This window comes from Furipterus horrens, unplaced genomic scaffold (genome assembly GCF_987537825.1).
Source record: "Furipterus horrens unplaced genomic scaffold, mFurHor1.1.pri manual_scaffold_10, whole genome shotgun sequence".
Lineage (NCBI taxonomy): Eukaryota > Metazoa > Chordata > Mammalia > Chiroptera > Furipteridae > Furipterus > Furipterus horrens.
This window is the reverse complement of record NW_028327180.1, coordinates 34,810,211-34,833,896: the sequence shown is the minus strand read 5'-3', so window position 1 is coordinate 34,833,896 and position 23,686 is coordinate 34,810,211. Positions and strand designations below refer to the sequence as shown.

Sequence of the window (23,686 nt, the reverse complement as noted above, 5' to 3'; positions counted from 1 at the left end):
CAACAGCTCTTATCAGTAGCTGAGGTAAAATGGGAGGTAGGAGAAAACAGTGGTAAAGAGATTGGCCTCTGGTATCAAACTACTGATTGTAAATCCTGGCTCCACCACTTACTATGTGACCTTGGGCAACTAACCTCTCCATGCTCCAGTGTCCCATATCTGCAAAATGTAGACAACAAACAGGAGTATCCATTTCCTAGGATTGCTATGAAGATTAGAACAGTGCCTGGCACATGAAAAGTAGCACATGTTAGTGTTTTAATTTTTTAAAAAATATTTTAATTATTTATTTTTAGAGAGAGGGGAAGGGAGGGAGAAAGAGAGGGAAACATTACCGTGTGAGATACATTGATTGGTTGCCTCTTGCACACCCCCAGCTGGGAGCCTGGCCCACAATCCAGGCATGAGCTCTGAGTGGGAATTGAACCAGCGACCCTTTGGTTTGTAAGCCGGCACTCAATCCACTGAGCCACACCAGCCAGGGCAGTGTTTTAATTTTTGAGTTGTATATTTCCTCTCTTTATCTTGCTGATCCTCTAACTACCAGTTCAGAATTGGGGTGGAGAATAAAGGAGGTGTTGTGTATGGGCTTCTTAAAACCCCAACAGAAAGAAGCTCTTTCAAAAGTAAGACGAGATAAATGCCTTTGACTATGGTGATAAGATGAAGCAAATGTCTTATTTTACTTTATGGTCAACTAGTTTGGAGAAAATTCCAGAATAAGAGCTGGTCCAGAGGAGACAAGGCACTAGGTGTCTGGTTTAAAAATAACCCCAGGCATATCCCAACTGTAAATTCATTTGCAAGAGTATGGTTTTTTTCCAGGATAGAGAGCTGTTAGGAACCCCTGCCCAACAGTTCATTACGCTTTGCTGTATTAATTGGATCTGTCACTCACTAATTATAAGTGTTAAAGTTTGGTCGCTTTTCCTAATACCACCTCTGCCATCCTTTTTTTTTTTTTAAACTTCCAGCCCTCATTTATGGGTATCAGTTGATTCCCCCGTGAACTTCTTAAACCTGCTTCCTATCTGAAACATCCATTGGTCTTGGGACATTAGGGGCAGTTACATTGTGCTTACTGGCTGGGACAAGAGAATTCACAGCAAGTAAGGATGAAAATATAAGGTTCCAAGAACTCCTTGAATGTTTCCTCATAACATGTATTAACTCTTTGTTATAACACTGTATCAACTGCTTACAGGTGCTCCTAAAGCCAGTTGCCTCCACATCAGCTCCTTCATCCTGATATCTCAGCACCTAAATTTAGCTGAGTGCCTGCCAAATTGTCGGTATTCAATGAATGTTTATTGAAATGAAAGGCTAGGAGTTAGGTTAACCATGGCTACATCCTGCCTAAAGTAAAATTTTCCCTTACAAGTCTCTCCTCAAATCTCCAGACACCACTTTTTCTATGTATATCTTTGTCAACATCTTGTCCTTCCCATATTGTTACACATTAGACTCTAAACTACCAGTTTCCTTAAGAAACCATGGTCTGAAAACTAAAAAGAGCCAGAAAATGTAAATTATTCCTCACTGAGTTCCAGATAACTGTTATATAGGAGCAGGTCTAGAGAGCAACCACAAGACAGAAGGCTCTGAGGCAGATCTTTGGAGAAAATTAATAGAATGGTATAGCTAAGAATTTTAGTTTAAGAATATACTAAAGACAGAATAAAAAATAAACAAAATAGCAGAAAAGATAAAAGCTATTCCGGTGAGTCATGGTCCAAATACAAAGCAAACAAAAATGTGGTGCAATCTGATTCAACTGATGGAACTTATGAGACTTTTATTTCAACTTTATGCTATTATACACTCCATCATAACCTGTGGGTTCTGATAATGAACACAGAGAAGGACAAGCAATCCTAAACACTACCTGGTTTAACACGGAGATGAATAGATGATGGGTGGGTGGATGAATGGATGGATGGATGGGCAAGCAGGAAGATTGGGTAGGTGTACAGATGGATACACACATATAGACATATAAAATAATGTGAACTTAGGAAAAAAGTAATTGGGTTGTGAAAGAGAATAGAAAGTGAAGGAGTAATGTTTAAAATTGATTTAGTAAGAAATACAGGTTTCAATATGTAAAAACATCACAGAAGAAACAGGGATAATATAAAAAGCAGGAGGAAAAGAGGTAAAAAGCTTGTGCATATAAGCTAAAATCTTCAGGAAGTCAATGAATATATGTCTAAGAGTAATAAATCAAGGTATGCACACATTACCTAGAGTTATTGTCAAATGTTTTGCTCATGTACCCACAAAAAAACCTTGTAAGTCCTTGTACATTTTTAAGTTGTCATATAAAAATTTTCAAGTATGAGTTTAAATAACTAAAAAGGATATAATTTCTGAAATACTGTGTTTTTAAATAAAACTCCTTTAATATACCCGCTGGTATACAAGTACCATAAATGTTTGTAAATTTGGGTAATGGTATTTTATTACTGATACAATAAACTATTTTTTAAATAAAAAACACTTTTATAGCCAATAATTTTATATCTTCACTTCTGCCCCCCATGAACTAATATTTCCATTCTACTTTCCACAAAGTATTTTATCTTAATGTAAATAAAGACCTTTGTTAATGACCCCATCATTCTTTTCTGCAAAAATATCCATATAAATCAAAATTTTTAATTTCTCCAGTTACTTTTCTTCTGCATTGAGCTACTGATACAATTACTAGTACATGACTGATCAGAACAAAACAAATACATTTCAATTAAAAAAAATTTTTATATATATTTTAGAGAGAGAGAGACAGAGAAAGAATAAGAGAAACATTGATTAATTGTTCTATTATTTATGCATTCATTGGTTGATCTTGTATGTCCCCTGACTGGGGATTGAATCCACAACCTTGGCATATTGTGACAATGCTCTAACCAATTGAGCCACCCTGCCAGGACTATTTAAAATTTTGGCAAACATAAAAAGTAAAAACTGTATTGGAAAAACCTCTTTTAATGAAATGAATCCATGGGATGACTATGACATAACTAAAATGAAAGATCAATGAGCATAAGATCTAGCCTTTTTTTTTTTTAATGTAAGTAAAGCACTGAAAACCCTGCTCAAATATAGAGGATGACACTAGAAGGTGTGTTATAGCAACATCACTCAAGTCTTTGCACTCCTGCCATGGTACATGCCCCCAGAAAACACATATAGTGATCTAACATCAACTATTATTTTTAGTGCTCTATAAGCTAATGAATCAGTTAGGTCTCCTAAAAGTAAAGAATTGAAAACTACCTGACTTACAAAAGGAGTAGTTACCAGAGCCACAGTGTACTATTGGCTCAGCTTCTTAGATACATGCCAAAGACTTTATCATAACTTATCAAGTTCATTAGAGGAACTCTGCCTAACCTCTGAAACTCAGAGAGGGTTGAGAAAAATCAAACCTGCATTATACCTTTGACAAAATAATACTATGTGACAAATTGATTTCATCTTATAATATGCTTTAAATATTTTCCTCCAAACAAGACGCTGTGTATTTAGCTGATTCAAGTTATGGAAAAGTCTGACCTATAATCTAAGTAGAATATGGCTTTATTATCAAACCTTTATCTTACACATCTTATCAAATCTTGATTATCTTAGTATCAAAATAATGAGGTAAATCAAACATATTTTCTATAAAACAACTTGACCTCATTTTTAAATCTAAACAAAAGCTTAACATTCATTTCAAAGAGAACTATTTTATGGAATACATTTTTGTAAGAGATTTCTAGCAAGTAATTTGAGATTTAAATTATATACATCTAGTAATTTAAAATGGATAAAGGACAGGATAAAATATGCTGTTTCTCATCAATTTGTAATAATAAAAGTTAATGTGTAACTAAGCTGTTTACACAACAAAGAGTATGATAAACACGTGGTATTCCTTGGGTTAATATGTGTATGAACTCTGGTATGCTGAGTTTTTAAAAATAATTAAATAAGAACGATAAAGAAGTTCATGAATTTTTTTAAACATTAAGATTAGACTTTTCCTATGCATTCAGTGAAAGCCAAATATAAATTGAACTGTAAACCAATTGGCAGTTGGCATAAGTGTAAATTATTTAAGATAAGAATTGTCATTGAAATACTTCATGGTATAATGAAATAAAAATAGGTTTTAACTACCTTATTAAATCCTTATTGAATAAGGTACATCAAAAACCTGAATGAAATGGCTTAAAAATTTATCTGTGTATTTAGCCAATGCATCCTAAAAGAATAATTCCAATTTTTCAGCTTAGAGAGTATTCAGAATAGAAAAAAAATCGCTTCTATTTTCCAGCCTGAAAATCTACAATTTGATAACAGCAATTAACAACACAACTTAAACTTATTAAGAAATCATAGTTTAGATCAGACCATTAATCTGTCAACAAGAAAGTGAAAAATAAAAATATGGAAATGAAAAATATGGAAGAGAATGCAGAGAACATATCTGAGTGGCTACGGGAATGAAAAATGTTAACATTTAGTCTTGAAAGACCTGAAAATCCTCACTGCTTTATTGTAGACTATAAACAAAACAACAATACCTCTGACCAGAAATATCAGGGAGTTTGAGATTAAAGAGGCAGCTCTCTGGGACCTGGGGAAGGGATGGAAAAGCTAGGGTTGTGTGGATGAGCATGTAGGTAAAGGACATATACGGGCCTTCTCTACTATCTGCCGACAGGCTCCTAAGAGATGTCTATCAAATCAATGAGCGCACAAGCTGAATGAGGACTTGGTCCATAGAAAGCTTTGTGTCCAGAAACCAAAGCACTTAGCCCCCTGTAAAAGAAGAATGTGGATTAGGTATATTTTATAATCCCCATTTAGCTCCAATCAAATACATTGTGAAGAACTACAGACCCTGGTTATTTATCTGCCAGGCAATCAGATAAATTCACATTTTTTGAATCCTCTTAAATCTGTCTGAGAACTCACTGTACCGCCAGAGACCTCTTCTCCTGAGCCTCAGAAGTCAGGACCTGCTGAGGTGTTGGCTGTATTTCACATCAAAGATGAATCAATCCTGCTCCAGATCCTGAATGCAGTGACCTAAAACTTTCCTCCCATTTCTCCGAAGTTTTCTTACACTGGTTATTAGCAAATGAGCCAGATTTTGAATGTTTCTTTCACTGTGACAAGCTCTAAGTATCCTTTCAAACTGTAAGTTTAGTCACCATACAATGTGACACTTGGAAACCTTTCCACTGGTGTTCCTATCTAGAGAAGTGGCTGAGGGGTGCTGACTGTACACATTACCTGGTGATTACAATAAAATCCTGCTCATAACAAACATTCTTCAGTCAGAAAGGGATATTGTAACACAGGAATTGATCCAGCCAGGTACATATTTAAACCTGGCTCGTAAAAATCTCTACTCAGAAACACTGGGTGCTCATATCCTAGTTATGGCTGTTGGCTAACTTGAAAAGATAAACGTGTAGATTTCCAAGCTGGAAAATTCTTTTCACTGTTCTTAATGCTCAGTGTTCAGGCCTCTTTTACCACCTCTTGCCGGTATCATTTTAACAGTCTGACCTGATTTTCCTATCTCCAGTCATGCTCCCGCCTCATCTATCTTCCACATTGTCATCAGTGTAATCTTGTATTGAGTTGTTTTGAGTCCAGTGGAGCCAGACAAGGCCTAGTTTTGACTCTGTGCAAGATACCTGATCTCTCCCTGCCTGTTTCTCCATCTGTAAAATGCAAATAATAATAGGACTGTTGTGAGGATTAAATAACTTAGCACGTGTGAAGTGCTTATAACTGTGACTACATAATTATGTCACGCACATGTAGAAGAACCTTCTGGGCCTTGCCCTCCTGCATGTGTGGCTCCATTCTGCCTTTCTGTCTTCCACCCCCGGCATCACGCTATTCTCTATAACTGAAACACCGTTATTTCTGAACTAGACAGAACAAAGCCCTAATCATATATTTTTCTGTGATCTTTTTCAACCTTAAAGAATTACAGCAATTGCAACTTTCATTCTTTCTCCCCAATTTTTTCTAACAGCCATAGTACATCTCTGCATTCATGTTTGTCTAGATTCTCTTATTATATTGTCCTTATTTTAGACAAGATGCTTTTCTCTTTAAAGTGCTTTAGCATAACCCCATGATACTTCATAGCTTTCTCCTATGGAACTCTTATTTATTTGTTTGTTTATTTATTTATTTATAGAGAGATGGAAAGGAAGAGAGAGAGAGAAACGTCAGTGTGTGGTTGCCTCTTGTGTGCCCCCAACTGGGGACCTGGCCTGCAACCCAGGTATATGCCCTGACTGGGAATTGAACTGGCGACATTTTGTTTTGCACGCCAGCACTCAATCCACTGAGCCACACCAGTCAGGGCTCCTATGGAACTCTTTGTACACTGTATTTTTTATTTGTATAGTCTCACAATCCCTACCAAATTATACAGAAAAATAAAAATAGTGATAAATACAAGTATTAGTTTTAATCAACATGCAGGGATAATTAGTTAACACTTGATATCCTAATCAGAAATATACACTGCAGGGATGATTAGGTAGCATATGAAAGAATGCACACTCTAGCCCTGGCTAGTATGGCTCAGTTGGTTGAAGCATCATCCTGTAGCCCTAAGAGTCCCCAGGTTCAATTCCTAGTCAGGGCACATACCCAAGTTGCAGTTCAGTCCTGTCAGGGTACATACAAGAAGGGAACTGATGTTTCTCTCTCACATCGATGTTTTTCTCTCTCCCTTCCCCTCTCTTTAAAAAAAAAAACAACAATGAAAAAATGTCCTCTGGTGAGGATTAAAAAAAAAAAGGAGAAAAGAAAAGAATGTACACTCTAGCCCTGGCCAGTGTGGCTCAGTGGGTTGGGCACTGTTCCACAAACCAAAAGGGTCACAGGTTCGATTCCTGGTCAGAGCACATGCCTAGGTTGAGGGTTTAGTCCCCGGTTGGGATGCCTATGAAAGGCAACCGATTGATGTTTCTCTCTCAACATCGATGTTTCTCTCCCTCTTTCTCCCTCCCCTTCCTCTCTCTCTAAAAAAAAAAAAAATCAATAAACATGTCTCAGGTGAGGATTAAAAAAAAAAGAATGCACACTCTAAAGCAGGGGTTCTTAACCTGGACAGAATAAATGAGCATCTACGAAGATGGATGGGAAAAAGGCTACACTTTTATCTTTTGCTAACTTCTGAAATTTAGTGATTACCCTAAATTACATATGTAGGTAATGGAAAAAGTATTAGCAGTGACTTTGTCACCAATAAAAATCACAGCTATCTTCATGTCAATTGTTACAAATATCTTGCATTTACATGCATTACACTTTGAAATTAAAGCAATTATTCCCAACACTGGATCTTGTTAATTAATACAGTAATGAAGAAGCACACATTACTATAACACATGTATTTTAAAATATTTCTGATAACTATAGTTCATTATATGTGTTTCCCTTTGTAATACTTTGCATTTTACACTTTTGAAAGATTATTCTGAGAAGGGTCCAGACTTTATCACAGTGCCAAAGGGGTTCATGGCAAAAATAGATTACAGATTTCTCCAAAAAACAGGTTTTTACATGCCATCAGCTATCTTTTTTTTCTGATCAACACTAGAGTCTGTAATCAGCACAAAGAATGTCAGAAAGTTTTTCACTAGTAAAATGCACAGTGTTAAAACTATCTAGAAACGTCAAAAACCATGTAAAATGAACTAGAAATACTATACAGGTAACTCCATTCTTTGGAGAACAAAGTATAAGACTCACAAACCTAGCATCCTGTGCCATTGGTATTAATGTCCTTGGCCTAAGGCTCTACCTAGACCTGAATTCAGATTCTGTCCCATAATTCTAACCAGGGGGTATAAAAATCCTGCCACAATTGTTTCAAGGGAAACTTTCCAGTACAGTGATTGTCTGAGAGCTGTGACTTCACTGAACTTACAGGAACAGGTTGTATGAGCGATGTTGTGCCTGTTTGCTAGAACACATGTGGCAGAATTCAGTCAGAATTTCATGGTAACATAACCCCTTGCAGAGAGGTTATGGAGAGAAGAACTGTAAGCTCTCAGCTAGCTCTACTCATTGGAGGTTGCTAATATCTAATTATAAAGGGCCAAAATGGCTTAGATCAGTTTACAATGCCCCTGGCTGGACTAATAAGCGCCATGAAGCCTGGGATCAAATTTCCTTTTGTTCAGGATCAACACCATCCTGACACAAAGAAGACAATTAGCAGTTGTTGAATGAATTAATGAATATAATATACTTAGCTGTACATGAGTTTTTCTAATTCCAGAATGTAACTTCCCTAAAAAAGAGAGCATGTCATATTTATCTTTCTCTTATCAGGCACCTTGCCAGGGTTGCACATATGACATATCCATCAATACCGGCTGAATGCCTACAGTTTTGCTCTAATCTGAATTAGCCAAATATATTTTTTCAAGTGTTTAAAGATTAAGAAGACACTCTTCAGTAAAAACTTAGAAGGCAATGAGAAGCAATGAGCACATCTGGCTTTGGAGAGATAGCTCAGGCAGACCCAAATTCAAATCCTGCCACTTACTAATTGTGTGATCTTGTAAAATCATATTAACACCTTTTTGCCTCATTCCCCTTCTGAAAAACTTGAGATAATCATGGTGCCTACATCTTCTGTTGTAATTTCGTTACAATTGTAGGTAAAACCTACACTTACAGGATTCAGCACACTATAAGTAATAATAATGCCTATAAATATGCTTTTCATCATCAATGAGAAAACCCAAAAACTAAACTCCCTGTTCACTTCTAATATTTCCAAGAACTCAGTACTGTTTCTCGATTACTTATGCCTTCTAAGCATTCAAAGATTGACCAGTGAGTTCCCTTTACTATGATAATAATAGCTCTTTGCTCAAAACAAGGAAACCAACTCCAGGCAATATTATGTAAATTGATGCTCTTCAGAGGAAACCCACAATCCCATAAATAAACACCTTGTCGTTGCTATCTGGAAGGTTATGAAACTACATTCAGAACTACAGCTTGTCACCTTCCATTACTGACAACTAAAAGCCAAGGGACATGATTTGTTATCAGCAACACGATATCATAGTTCACTACATGTCTAACTCAGCCAATAAATATTTATTGAGCCACGTAAGTAGCAGTGTTGTTTGGAAAAAATATTACTTAAAATATGTCAATTTCAATGAACAAATGTTTACAAAGAAAGTTGGCCAGAATAAATCAAGCAGCTACAATCCACCAAGGACCTACCACATGCCAGGCATTTTACATAAATAACTACTTTACGCTCACAGCAATCTTTATAAGATCCATGTTTTGTCATAATCACCTCAATTTTACAGAAAAGGAAACTGAAACTAACAGAGGTGATGTAAGCTCCCAAAGTCACACAGCTGGTGAACAGCAGACCCAGAACTCAAACCCTAGTCTGAGTCATACTTCTCTGATGCCCTTCAACCCACCTTGCCTTGTCCCCTCCTTCCCAGCAGAGATGATGGTTAAACTTCACTAGCAGTACCTTAATCCTATATTCTTTCTAATGCTTATGAGGTTGATAAATTTAAAAATTAATCCACTCTATGAAGAACAGACTATCCTCTTCCTAGTTTTTAAGCACAGGTCTTTATTAGTAGTACCAGGTCAGGCCAAAATACATCAGATCAACTGACATTTTAATATATAAGCAAGAGAACCTATTTTTCTATATAAATCAAAGGCATACAAAAAGGATATTCTCAGCATGGACTCCTCAGAAAGCAAAGCCTAAAGGCTTATCATGGAGTACAGCCCCAAGGGAGAGGGACCCGGGGAGTGAGGCATGAGGGGTCAGATTCTGTTCACGTAAAGTTGGTCAGGGTCCAGTTTGAGCTGGCAACAGCAGAGCTGAAAAGTGATCAAAGGCTCTGGGAAGAGCGGGGCCAAGAGGACCTGAAGCAGCACATGAGAGGTGTCTCATCCAGGGGATAAAGATGAAATCAGAGTCCGGACACTTCAGTGAAGCTCATGGAAATGGCAAGACCCAAAGTCTTAATTCAGTGCCAGGATATGACTTAATCTTAACCAGCCTGTCCCAGTATCCAACTTTAAGCATCCTTGCTGATGAAACAGAAAAGGGTGACCACTGGGTTCAATCCCAATATATCTAACTTTCAGAGAAAGGATTTTCACACAATAGTATTTTCTTGTGCTACTTATATAACTTAATTAGAATGACTAATGCGAAATAGTGCCAAATGTGTATAAAATGCCTGGTCCCTTCCATTATATTACAGCTTGCAATCCCCAAAGAGTATATATAGCACATTGCAGGGGTGATGACGACTGAATGAGTGACACCCAAAGATTTTGCTTACAAATGAGGTTTCTGTGTGGTAACACTTTATGGAATGAAGTTGAGGAAGGAAGTCCATTTTCTTACATATGACCAAAACATCAAGTCATGCAATTTTCTACACAGAAGAATGTGTGAATCAAACAAAATAATAATGTACAATAACAAAAACAGTAGCTACAATGCACAGATTCTTATGATGGTTTTCATTCTGTAAGGTTAAAATTTAGTTTTTAAAAACTTGATCATTTTGGAAATGCTTATACCGCCTAAAAGAAAAACCTTCAAACAAAAGTTTTATCTTAATGGAGAATTAGATATATATGTATTATTGCATAAAATTCCTATAAAAATCCCAGTCTGCAAAATAAAAACTCTAACCAAAACTGCTTATGCATTACAAATTCAACTTCCTAACCCTATGCTAGATACTAACATATATAGATACCCTATAACTGTAAATTCTTTGGTATCCTCGCTATCCTTATAAAGATAATAATTTGAGATTATTCCATTCCTAACCCAAAGGGACCTAAAAAAAAAAAGTTGGAGAGACAAGACAGGTATTTGCAACCAGAGCATAAAAAGAGTGTGTGTCCTGGCTATATGAACTGTCCTACTTGGACAGCTGCCCAGATGAACCCGCCCGGGACTTCCTCTGCCCTGGTTACAGCTGTGGGGAATTTCTCTCCAGCCTGTCTACCTTTCTTCCTATCTCACCACAGCAGAAGCCAAAGAACTGCTCTTCTCCACTCCTAGCTTCCTTTAACTGTTCTATTACTCCAATGATAGAAGATGAGGACAGAATAAGCCAAAGTGGAAAAAGGAAGAAAAAAAGATTCCCTCTGTGCTGCTCTGCTGGCGACAAGCAATGGGTGACTGATGAATGGATAAAAAGGAGGAGAAACTTCAGGAATCTGTGGCCTAGGCCTTCACTTCCAGGTTGTCTGCCTCTCACAGAGAAGGACAGGATTATTTCACCCCCCTCTAGACTCCAAGAAACCCCAGTTTTCTTCTCCACAACTGCCTGTTCTCTTGCCCCTCTGGCATCTGAATCTCATTTGAAAGCTCCACCAAATTCCAAATTGCACAAAAATTCCATTCTAGTTCTTCCAAACCTCTTCTCGCTGTTTTCCAAACAAATTGGTTCTGCCAAGATCAAGAGAACAATCAGAAAGGCTTAGACCCAGGGAATGCCTGACTCCATACCCCAAAAGATAAAGAATAGAAGATTATATTTCTTGCCATCATTCTAACTTGGAACCCTGAATCCACAGAATTTTTTGCTTCAGATGTCTTAAATAGTATTAAATAATATTATATAGTCCAGGCTAACACATTATCCTTTAGGATCTGAGATTCTCAAACCCTTTGGTATCAGGACTCTCTTACACTCAAATATTATTGAGGACACCAAAGAGCTTTTTTTCCCATGTGGATTATAGCCTTTGGAAATCTTCTGAATTAGAAACTTAATCTGAGAAAGTTTTAAAACATTTTATTAATTTATTTAAAACAGCAAGATTTATTATATTAACAAGAATAACATTTTGAAGAAAAATAACACTACTCTCCAAGACAAAAATATATAAGTATAAATATATATTTAGTGAAAGAGTAGCACTGTTTTACATTTTTTTGGATTAAAATAATGTATTAAGCTGAACACTTGGTAATTTATAAATAAAGTCATGCTGTGGAATTCACATGGCTAACCCTGATAAACTAAAGAAAATTTAGAATATAACATATTACAGGGCAGAGGTTGATGTCTCAAAAACTAATGTGAGCCCCAAACCCAGGGAAAAAGACATGTTTTGTGACTGAAGCCAATAAGAATCTACACCAAGGATTTTTAAACGAAAGGCCCACAGAGGTCAGGCAAATAACACAAATGAGAGCATCAACCTGAAGAGCTCATGAGCTTGTCAGAGCAGCAAGCTCTGTGTTGCCAGATTTTCAGGTTGTTAAAAAAAAAAAAAAAAAAAAAGTCTACATTTTTAATTAAAATCTTCAAATCTGAATTTTTATATGAAACTCCTGATTTTTAAGTATAGAAACTGCAGGCCAAACAAACACATCTGTAGGTAAATGTAACCTATGGCACCCCCAGTTTGCAACATCTATTCTATTTGTTACAAACAGAATTATCTAATCTTTGGGAAATTCTTCCCAAAGGAAAGTTATCCTACAGTATGATCCCAATATTAGATCACTAGGAAACAGCAAACTTAAAATATAATCAATGAAACATTGAAACAAAAGGTTGTCAAAACGACAAAAGCAAAAAAAAAAACTGTGCTAACAGACTGGAGGTAAACAACAGACTGTTATCTATCTGGTGAACAAAGATGTCTATTACTAGAAAATTGCACTTAGTGGTAGAGTGGATGGTGGTGGCTCATCAGGCTCTACCATTGTCTTGAGAAATAGTCTTCATAAAATCCAATTTCCAGACTCACAGATCACCCTCCAACTACTAATTGGGGGTAATTTCAGAACAGGGGGCTTTTTTATCCTCACCTGAGGACATGTTTTCATTGCTTTTAGAAAGAGAAGGAGAGAGAGAGAGAGAGAGAGAGAGAGAGAGAGAGAGAGAGAGAGAGAGAGAGAGAAAACACGGATGTGAGAAAGATCAATTGGTTGTCTCCCGTATGTGCTCAGATCATGCTCAAACCAGGGATATACACACCCCAACCAGGAATCAACCCACAACTTAGGCAGGTGCCTGACCAGAATTGAACCTGTGATCTTTAGGTCATATACTGTCTGATAATTTTATGCTGAATCCAGAATTCTGGGGAAAAATTCAAAACATTTAATTCCTATTAGCTAAAACTTGCTTAATCTAGCAATTAACCACAAACACATAACACTAACCCTCATTATAACAAATGTTAGTATCCAAGTTGTATTTCAGGAACAGTGACAGAGACTCTCTTTTCTTGTATTAAAAAAGTTTATTCCTTCTTATTGCTATAGCAATAAAAGCATGAATGAAATATTTAGATATTCAATGACAATACTAAATAATCATAAATTCTACTGTACCCTCTAATTTTTGTTCAGACAAGTTTACTAATTAGCTATTAAACATTCATATTAACAACTTTCTAGCCTTTGCTGGTAAAACTTCAAAAAACTTGTATTTATTGCTATTTGATTATCTGCTACCTTTAACTATGCAACGATATGAATCCAACCATATATATTTTAGTATCTTTTTGGCCATTAAGAGTCTCCCTGATTCATTTTCATAACTATATTCAAAAGTAGCAAATGATTTTGTATAATCAACGGTCATGGTATTTTTAAAGAGGGTAATCATCTAAAATTGCTGAGTACATAGACCAATGCTCTCCTCACTTTACTCTGACATGATTAGGATGGACAGGCTCCCCTAGGAAGAGCCTCTTTATGAAATTAAAACATACCACATACCATTCTCCAGAGGAATAAATTCTATTTGGGCAGAATTATTAGTCTCACTCAAGTCATTTCACAGCAAAGAGAACAAACAGGTCTATTGTACATACCATAATTACATATTGCATGACTTCCTTCAATTAAAATCTTTACTTAAATTAGCATCCGTATAGCAGTAGAGAAATTTTAAATGTCATTATCTAATATGACCTAAAGATGCCTTCCACTAACAAGAGATTAGTCTGAAAAAGATTTCATACATTTCTTTTTTTTTCCTGCTGTTGGTAGATAAGTAGGTCTTGAATGTATTTTGCAAACAAGACCTGTTCTATCTACCTTTTCATTTAGAAGGCTAAAGCAGATTTCATATATTTTAAAACAATTATTGGCATAAGGCCCTCCACTCAGTAGCATTATTCAGTAATTTGCAAGAAAAACATATATACATAGGTCAACCTCACTTAATTCTGCACTTACTTGAAATATGTATTAGGAATATATATACTCAGAGTACATATATACACACTGAACCTCCAAAGAAGGACTGTGTATACTTTGATGATATTAGGCATTCATTAAATACCTAATAATCTTGACTAAACTGACATCTAATAAACAATCAGAAAGAATAAAAACATTTTTAATGACTTTACTAACTAGTGGTAGTTGAGGTCAACATCTCAGACATTCTTCTCACTAGCCTGACAGTTATAACCTTCACATTATCAATTAATCACTAAGTTAACACATGACCAAATGAGAAGGAAAGAACCATATTATTACTATAAAACGTCAAAATATCGTGCATAATTATGCCATCTACAGCTTGTTCTGTCCATGTTAGAGACTCTCTAACATGTACTAAAGAACAAAACACTTCACAAATAACACATAAACAGTGTTCAGGTTCATTAAGACCTTAAACTCTCCAAATGTTTTCTACTTCAGAAAATTCTGGTCTTAAAAATCTTATACATGATAGGGCAGGGTAATAAGGAAGGAATTATAAGAGAAACTCTAAATTAATGTATTAATGTTTGTAGTGTTAACACACAAACACACATGATAGAAAAGAGGGCTAAGAAAGAAAATGGGTTAACTGACCAATAGATTGAAAAGTGCAATTTATACTGAGGATTTCCTTTCAGGTTTCAGCTCTGGTGTTAAAGCGTGGTTACCACTGAACAGGCTCACTGACCCACAGCCTCTTAAAAGAATTGAAAATACACCAAAACCATTTCCAATGCCATGCTGGCTTGGAATACACCGCAAATAATAGATCGGAGGAAAAAGCTTTTATTTTGCTTTGTTTTTTTAAGCGGAAAAAAAGAGGACCATGGCATTTGATAAAATACTAACTTTTACTTTTCCTCCTCAAGATAAATTTGTGATTTCTTTTTTGGTTCCTTTCAATACAATTTGTTTTTGCCTTTAAAAACCAGGCATTATACTTTGAGTAGTCAATCTTTGTTGAGTCCCGTATCTAATCAGACCTTTTACTACAAAAAGGTATTCATGTACATATAATATTGTGCAATTTACAAATATATGTAGCAAAAATGTAAAGAAATACAAGGAAAGGATAAAAAACAAATTTAGCTAAGTGGTTGACTGCGGTAGAGAAAAGGGGTTAACATTAAGAGGCAGTTCACTGAAGGCTTTAATTGTATTGGTAATGATTTGTGAAACTGAATGATAGGTACATAAAACTGTTTTATTCTTTAAACCTTTTTGTATACTATAGTTTTACATTTTTTTCTCATTTTTAAAAAACCTTTTAAGAAGCACAGCTCAACAGAAGAGTATACTAGAACCCAGGGTTCCAAATCAGTAACCAAGGACTGAATCTGGCCAAGACCTGTTTTGTTTGGACAGCACATGTTTTGTTTTGCTTTTTAGTTGTAATTTGAATGCCTTCGGGCAGGGTTATGCACTCTTCAATTAGCCAGAGTCACCGCCATTTTCCTTACAGTCAATGAGTGCTTTAAAAGTAAAAGAAATTGGAATCCTCATACAGTAATGGTGGGAATATAAAATGGTGCAGCTGCTTTGGAAAACAAGCTGGCAGTTACTCAAAATGTTAAGCACAGAGTTATCATATAACCCAGCAATTCCACTCCTAGATATGTACCTAAGAGAAAAGAAAACATATATCCACACAAAGATTTTTATGCAAATGTTCACAGCAGCATTATTCCTAATAGCCAAAAAGTGGAAACAACCCAAATATTCATCAACTGATGAATAAAATAAAACAGAATACAATGAAACATACTCCACCATGAAAAGGAATGTACTGATTAATGCTACGACAAAGATAAACCTCAAAAACATTATGGTAAGTAAAAGAAGCCAATTACAGAGGACCACAAATTGTATAATTTCATTTATATGAAATGTTCAGAATAGGCAAATCTCAAATCTATGGAGACAGAAAGTAGATTAATAGGGTGATTAAAGTGTCATAAAATTAGATAAAGGTGTTGGTTGCACACATTGGTAAATTCATGTCAACCAGAGGTAGTTGGTGCCAATTCAAAAGCCAACAGGAATCCTAATTTGGGGTGGGACGAAAGAGGAGATTATTCAGTGCAAACAGCTCAACAGTGTTACATTTCAATTATGAAACAGCACAGGTGTGGAAAGCACAGCTGGGAGGCGACTCTCCAGATGAGGTGGCCCTTGATCCCTCTCTGGCTAGTCAGTTCAGTTCTGTTCTGCTCTGGTTAGTCTGGTCTGGTACGCCAGGACGGCTCCACTACACTCCGCTGAGCTGAGACATCTTTGGTGTTTCAGCTCCAGGCTGGAAAAATGCAGTCTTAGGTGGAAAGGGAAAGTGTGCCCCCTGAGCCAGAAGGGAGCTAACTTAGAGGAAGTCTCGACCCTGGCCGTTATAGCTCAGTTGGTTAGAGCAGCATCCTACTATGCCAGGGTTGCTTGTCCAACACCCTGTCAGGGCACAAACAAAAGTCAACCACTGAATGCACCAATAAGTGGAACAACAAATCAATGTTTCTCTTTCTCGCTCTCTCCTTTTCTCTCTAAAATCAATAAATAAAAATCTAAAAAGAAAAAAAGGGAACAGTCCTTGTCCCTGGCCTCTGATTGGTCTGTTCTCGTGCAAATAAGAGCTCTAAATCCTATTTGATTTGTCCAAAAAGCACTGTCCTGGTTGGTCAAAATGAAGCTGCTCTGACTGGTCAGTGAAGATGCTAATGAGCATATAGCTATGTAGCTCTGATTGGTCAGGAAAAGTCTCAGCCCTGTTCGATGAAATACGATTCCAGGAACTCCTTTATATGGGTGCTCAAGCTGAAGAAATACAATGCAGGCAGGCAGTTTAGTTTAGGCTTTTCCCTGAAGCGTGGCTTGTGTGACAAGCCCTGTTCAGCAATGGTTGCTAGCTCTGGTTTTGGTTTTTGGTTTTTAATTTGACCCCAACTAGCCACCAAGGAGCCCTTCTCAACAGGTATTTTCTTTGTCAGGGTCAACATTAAAAAATCAATGAACTAAAGGAGTAACTTATGTAGCATGTATAGTATATCTCAATAAGTTGGTTTAAAAATAAACAAAGACATCCACTCATTTCTTAGAGCTTGTGAATTAGATTAACCCCTAAAAGTGGTTCTCAAATTGTGGTGCTTTTCAAGAGTCTTGAGGTTAAAACTAATTTCATAATACTGAGACATTTGCCTTTTTCATTGTGTTGATATTTGCACTAATGGTACAAAAACAATGGTAGGCGAAACTGCTGACACCTTTGGCATAGCAACACCAAAGTACACCAGTTTCTGATAGTCATCACATTCTTTATCACCACACACCGCACCAAAAGAAATAAAATCCTTTTCACTTCAAAACGTCCTCAATAAGGAGTAAAGATTTTTAATTTTACTCATCTCGACATACACAGCTTTTTAATATTATGTGGATACAATGGGAAGTTGGGTTTGAAACACTTTTGCTACAGACCAAAATATGAAAAGTGTGATTATATGGGCCAAACTAGTCACTTTTTTAAAAGAACAGCATTTTTACTAGAAATGATTATTGATTCCTATGGGAAAATGCCTTCCCATTTCCAAATTCACCTATACATAACCTGTGCAACAAAACTGGTGTCATTAAAGTGGAGACTGACATTCTCCTTGGGAAATCACACCTAGCTCCCTTTTAAAACAACATTTTAAGTACCTGAATCAGCCTTTTGGCCTGAGTTAGCAGGAAAGGCCTGTTTGGTGGGTAGAGGAAGGAATGAGGCAAAAGTCAGAAGATAAAGCTTAGCCTGAGAAACTATTTTGAAACCTTTCCCTCTAGGCACTAACGAAGATAGGTCTGCCTGGTCATGTGATCTCCTCTAGTCAATAAATCCTAAGAGACAGAAGTGACACATACCACCTCTGCAGGGGGAGGGGTTTAGGGGGGTTAAATGGTGCCGGACAGCCTTGACCTGGGGCAAGGAACACACAATACAGTGTACAGATGATGTGTTGTAAAGCTCTGCATTTGAAACCTGTATAATTTTATTAAGTAGTGTCACCCCAATAAATTCAATAAAAAGGAAAAAAATAAATAAAAATTAAAAAGAAACCATTTTATCCTATCATGATGACAGGCTAACTAGCATTAATATTTTATTACAGAATAAAATGTTAATAAATTTTAAGATATAATTCACACAAAATAAGGCTTAAAGATATATTTTGTTATTTAAAAGGGGACCGTTATACATTACGGTACTATTCTAACTAGTTTAAAAAGGGCCTTAAAATACTCCTAAATGCTAAGAATCATACATTAAGAATTACACTTGTAAAAATCTACTAAGAATAGACAACAAATTGGTCATTTAAAAGATGGTTGTACATATGTTGCTGATGAAGATTTGGGAAACCCCAAGGACCAATCTAGAAAACTGATTTAATGCAGGACAAAGAGGTAATTCCAAGAAGACATTTAATTGTACTAGCAGTGGTATAAGCAGTGTAGCTGGGCATGAGAAAATAAATACAGCAAATACGCCAGTGTGTATCCAGTACTACATGCATAAGAAAAAGACTGATCTGATGTATTTTAGTCACTAAAGCGTTTGAATCCCATGCTGTGGAATAGAAAGAGTTCATCCTTAATGTTTTCTGTATTTGATAAAACATCCCTTTGTTCTTACCCATGTTCACTAGCAATGTTTTGACCTAGTTTCCCAAGTTAGTTGATACTGAGAAGCCCAGATTGCCAGGATTAATATTTCAATTCACCGTCAACATAAAATAAAGGGTCTTATCTCTCTAACATATAGCATGTTAGTCCCCAAGAGCTCCATCAACTTTGAACAAACTAGAGAAAATAAAATTTCTGGCTTCAGAAAGTTGAAATTTTTATAAAGCTAGGTAATTTCTTGACAGGCATGTATTAGTATTGAATTGAATACATTTTGGTTATAACTTCATTAAGGGTATCTTAATGAAGTTATATTCTATAACAGCTCACTAAACATACCATGGACTACAACTTAAACCTGGGCCACAATAACAATAACAGTAATATGCAAATAATAGCTAACATTTATTTAAGGTTCATTATAAATAAATAGGTACTGCAATTTTACATATTTTTAACTTGTTTAACCCTTATAACAACCTACAGGCAGGTACTATTATAATCTCCACTTTACAGATGAATAAACTGAGGCAATGGGCAATTAAATAACTTGCTCCCTATCACACATGTGAAGTGTGTAGCTGGGATTCCACCGAAGATGTCTGGCTCCAAAGTCAGTACTTTTAATCTCAGTAGCCTTTTACTTTCAGTTTTCTGAATTTTAAGCATCTTATTTTTCAGAACAATTTTGAAATTCCATATATATCATAGCAAAAATGTTCCCCAAATCACCAGGATTGAGCTGTTAAACTGGAAATGGTTTACTTATTCATAAGCAAAAACATCAAATTATGAAACTTTCAGAAGTTAATGCAAAATTAATCAGAAAAATATATAAATCATTGTTTTTAAATTTATGTCCACTTTTAACATACACTAACTTCAGTTTTAAATATACATATAAAATTAGTCACAGTTTTAGCCTTGGCAGGTGTGGCTCAGTGGATTGAGCTTCAGCCTGCCAACCAAATGGTCACTGGTTCAGTCCCCCATCAGGGCACACGCCAGGGTTGTAGGCCAGGTATCTCTTGCACATTGCTGATTCTCTCTCTCTCTTTCTCCCTCCCTTACAGTCTCTCTAAAATAAGTAAAATCTTGCCCTGGCTGGTGTGGCTCAATGGATTGAGTACTGGCCTGCAAATCAGTGTCTCCAGTTCAATTCCCAGTCAGGACACATGCCGGGGTTGCAGGCCAGGTCCCTAGTTGGGGGCGTGCGAGAGGCAACCACAGATTGATGTTTCTCTCCCTCTCTTTCTCCCTCCCTTCCCCTCTTTCTAAAAATAAATAAATAAAATCTTAAATAAATAAATAAATAATCTTTTTAAATGTTTAAAATTAGTCACAGTTTTAGATTAATAGAATCGGATTCTATTCTAAAAGCAAGGATATTGTGGTTTTTAAAAAAATAATTTAATTTGAGCCTTTCTGACTAGCAACTCAAACTGACTCAAATAACTTTAGATGTTAATTTCTAACCCCTGGCTCTCCAGCTACAAGTACAGCTTAGTCAGTCATTCTATAAACTAAGTTATAATTAATCTCCTATCATATAAAACAGCTTTTAACTTATGCTTTCCTATTTTTCTTCAAATGTAATGAAATGAACAACTGAACTGCTACATTCCAAAAGTTCTGTTTCTCTTTTCACCTTGACATTAAAAGAAAAAGAACTTCTTTTGAGTTGGTCTTTTGTCATACTAGTAATGTTCTTGTTTTTTTATCTGGGTGCTTGTTATAGGATATGTTTAACTAACAAAAATTCATCAGATCATATACACTTTTCTACATGTATATTACATACTTCAATAAAAAGCTGTTTTTTACAAAAAGCTGTTTTTTAACAATTTTTTTAACAATACTTCAACAAAATCCATTACATACCAACCTTAGTGGAAGTTGTCATTGTTAAGTTTTTTATCAGATGATACTCTATAGCACTAACATTCAGTATGTATTTTCAGCATATAGGGAAAAAAGAGCCATGCAAGATATTCTATGGAACCAAAAAGTACTATTTAATTCTTTCACAAATCCCTCAGATTTAAAGATCTCAAAAGGAAAAAAAAAAAACCAAACACCTTTTTTTAGCATCTATGTGTGCTTATTTTACTCTCACAACTTTATCGGGTAGATACAATGACACACTTGTGGCAGACTGTTTTCCAAAGACAGCCACAACAATATGCATCTAATCCCAATTGCTTTTTTTATGTGACAATGAAGTTCCTATCATACAGTGAGAAATGAGTCTGTTTCCTCTTCCTAAAACCAAGTAGTTTTATATCAGCCTTGAGCAGGAAAATGTGACTAAGTGACATTGCATGACTCTCAATGCTAGGACACAGAAAACAATACTGCTTCCACCTGGCTTTCTCACTTTCTCCGAGATGCCTGCTCTTGGATCCTGCCACCAGATTGTGAGTAGGTGCTCCGCCCACTGTCCCAGTGACATCTCCAGCCAACAGGTAGTGTCAACCACCAGACCTGGGTGGCCAAGCCTTGTCCAGATGATTCCAGTCCCCAGCCTTCACATCTTCCAGCTAGGCCCCAGATAGCATGGAGCAGAGATGATTCCCACTAGGCCCTGTCTGAATTCCTGATGCACAAAAGCTATGAGATAAGAAATGAGTATGATTGTTTTAGCTACTAGACTTCCGAGGTAATTGGTTATGCAGCAATAGAAAACTAACACTTTATAAGTAAAAAACACAGGTAGGTAACCATATTAGCAACTGGCAAAGCCAGAACTTGAATCTATGTCAGTCTACGAATAAAGCCCAAACTCTATCATAAGATATTGCCAAGTTTGTTCAGTGGTGCCCAGGTTTCCAAACAAAGCAATAGTCTACAGAGTAAAAAGTTTAAAAGCAATGAACAGCCCCCCAAATTAATTATTACAGTTAATACTCAGGACAACAGGTCATTCGGTTAGCAACCTCAAAATCCCAGGAGCATTTTTGACACATCTATACCCTTCACACTCTAATAGCAGCATATCTGATAGTGCCCACATGCTACAGGTGCTGAAGAACTATCTCTACATCAATAACAATAAAGCCAACCATTTATAAAACACTTTACAAAGCACTTTAACAATCACTAATTTGAACTCCAGAAAACACCTCTCTATGAGACAGGTAAAGCTGACACCACACAGGTGAAGCTCAAAATACTTAACCATAGCTACTATAACATAGTTAAGTAAGGATTCGATTTCAAATTTTCTGACTCCAAGTCCAGCGCTTTTGTCAATTTAATTCAACTCCAAAGAACATTTATGGTGTGTACATTTCCATACAGATCATTGTTCCTACAAGTATTTACGAAGTGTCTACTTTGTGCAAAGCAGCATGGCAGGCACTGTCTAATCTGCGCTCTCCACGTCCCGGGTCAGTACAAAAACGTCTCTGAGATAGCTACTCTCTATAAAAAAGCCAGTCTTTCCCCACTTTGACCCATTTCCCTACACTGCCAACTGACAACTTTTCCTAATCCTCCTCCTTATTCACAATATTAAAAAACTGTCAAAGGTGACATCTTACCCATAAAAAATACAAGCGAAACTTCCTGATCTGCTTTCAAGGTCTTCCATAATCTGATCCCAGTTTATTTAATTAAACTACAGTAATTTCCCTACGTTTATTGAGATAAAACCAATTCATCTCTTCCTCCTTCCTCAAATTCACTTTCTTTACAAAACCTTCTTGTCCTCCCTCTTGTCCATACTATGATCCAAACCCAAAAGTGATGCTCAAGTATCCATCCTCAACCCCTGACAGAGTCCCTTCCCTCCAAGACCTTAACTTCTACTGGAGAGCTACAATGAACAATCCAAAACAGTACATAATAATTAAATTAGGTAGTAGAGATTAAACCTTACAGGAATTTAAAAAAGAATCACTAAGGGTGGCAGGAATGCCTTCAGGTAGAAGGCAGCACTTGAAATGGGCCGACTGACAGACACATACGATTTGAACTGGCAGAAGTAAAAGCAACCTAAACTGAGGAACAACCTACAAGCCTTCCCTTCTACCCCACTTCTTCCCATTTGCATCTTACTTAATTCTCCAGCCAGTATCATCTCCTTCAAGAAGCCATCTACAGACTGACAGTGACCAGAGGGAAGTGGAGAGGGGGAGAAGGGGGGAAAGAAGGGGAAGGGCCTAGTCAAGGCACAACAGGGTGGGATTGACTATGGGAGAGGGGTGAGGTGGGCGGGGCAGGGGAGAGCAATGGGGGAAAGATGGGACAACTGTAATAGAATAACAATTTAAAAAATGGAAGAAAAAAAAAGAAGCCATCTAATCTAAACTCTCTTCTCTGAACTTCTAATATAATCTAAAAAAATTCTGCACTTAGTCATTCCATATTATAGATCTCATCTCTACAACTTGACAGCAGTATGTCTCTACATAGCAAGCATTCAATATTTGCTAAGATGAACTCGATTCAACAGCCGTTGTTGCTTTCAGTCATTTAAAAATCCACTGATTTCTTAACTTACCGGGCATCTCCTTTGGAAAGATTAGTATTTACAGGATTAAGAATAACTTTGTTTGCATCTACATCCACCACACATTTGGTATGCAAGTCAATTTCTGCGGGTAAAAAAGAAAGAGGAAAAATAGTTATTTTTAAGTAATTTATTTCAGAAAAAGCATTTAACAAAAATCCAACACTCATGAGAAACACACTCAAAAAACAAGGTATAGAAGAAAACTTCCTCAATCTGATAAAGGGCAT

The 23,686-nt window shown here is 36.4% G+C and overlaps 1 protein-coding gene and 1 non-coding gene across 2 annotated transcripts in view; both read right to left on the bottom strand.

Moving 5' to 3' along the window:
• The window catches only part of KIF13B (kinesin family member 13B), a 172,005-nt gene that overhangs the window by 131,685 nt on the left and 16,634 nt on the right, over positions 1-23,686 (bottom strand). Inside the window, exon 2 of the mRNA XM_090289006.1 lies at positions 23,448-23,541. Coding sequence (XP_090145132.1) covers positions 23,448-23,541 — 94 coding nt within the window. The remainder of the gene's footprint in view (positions 1-23,447; positions 23,542-23,686) is intronic.
• LOC149999482 (small Cajal body-specific RNA 15) lies at positions 14,063-14,189 on the bottom strand. Its single transcript, XR_016513836.1, has one exon.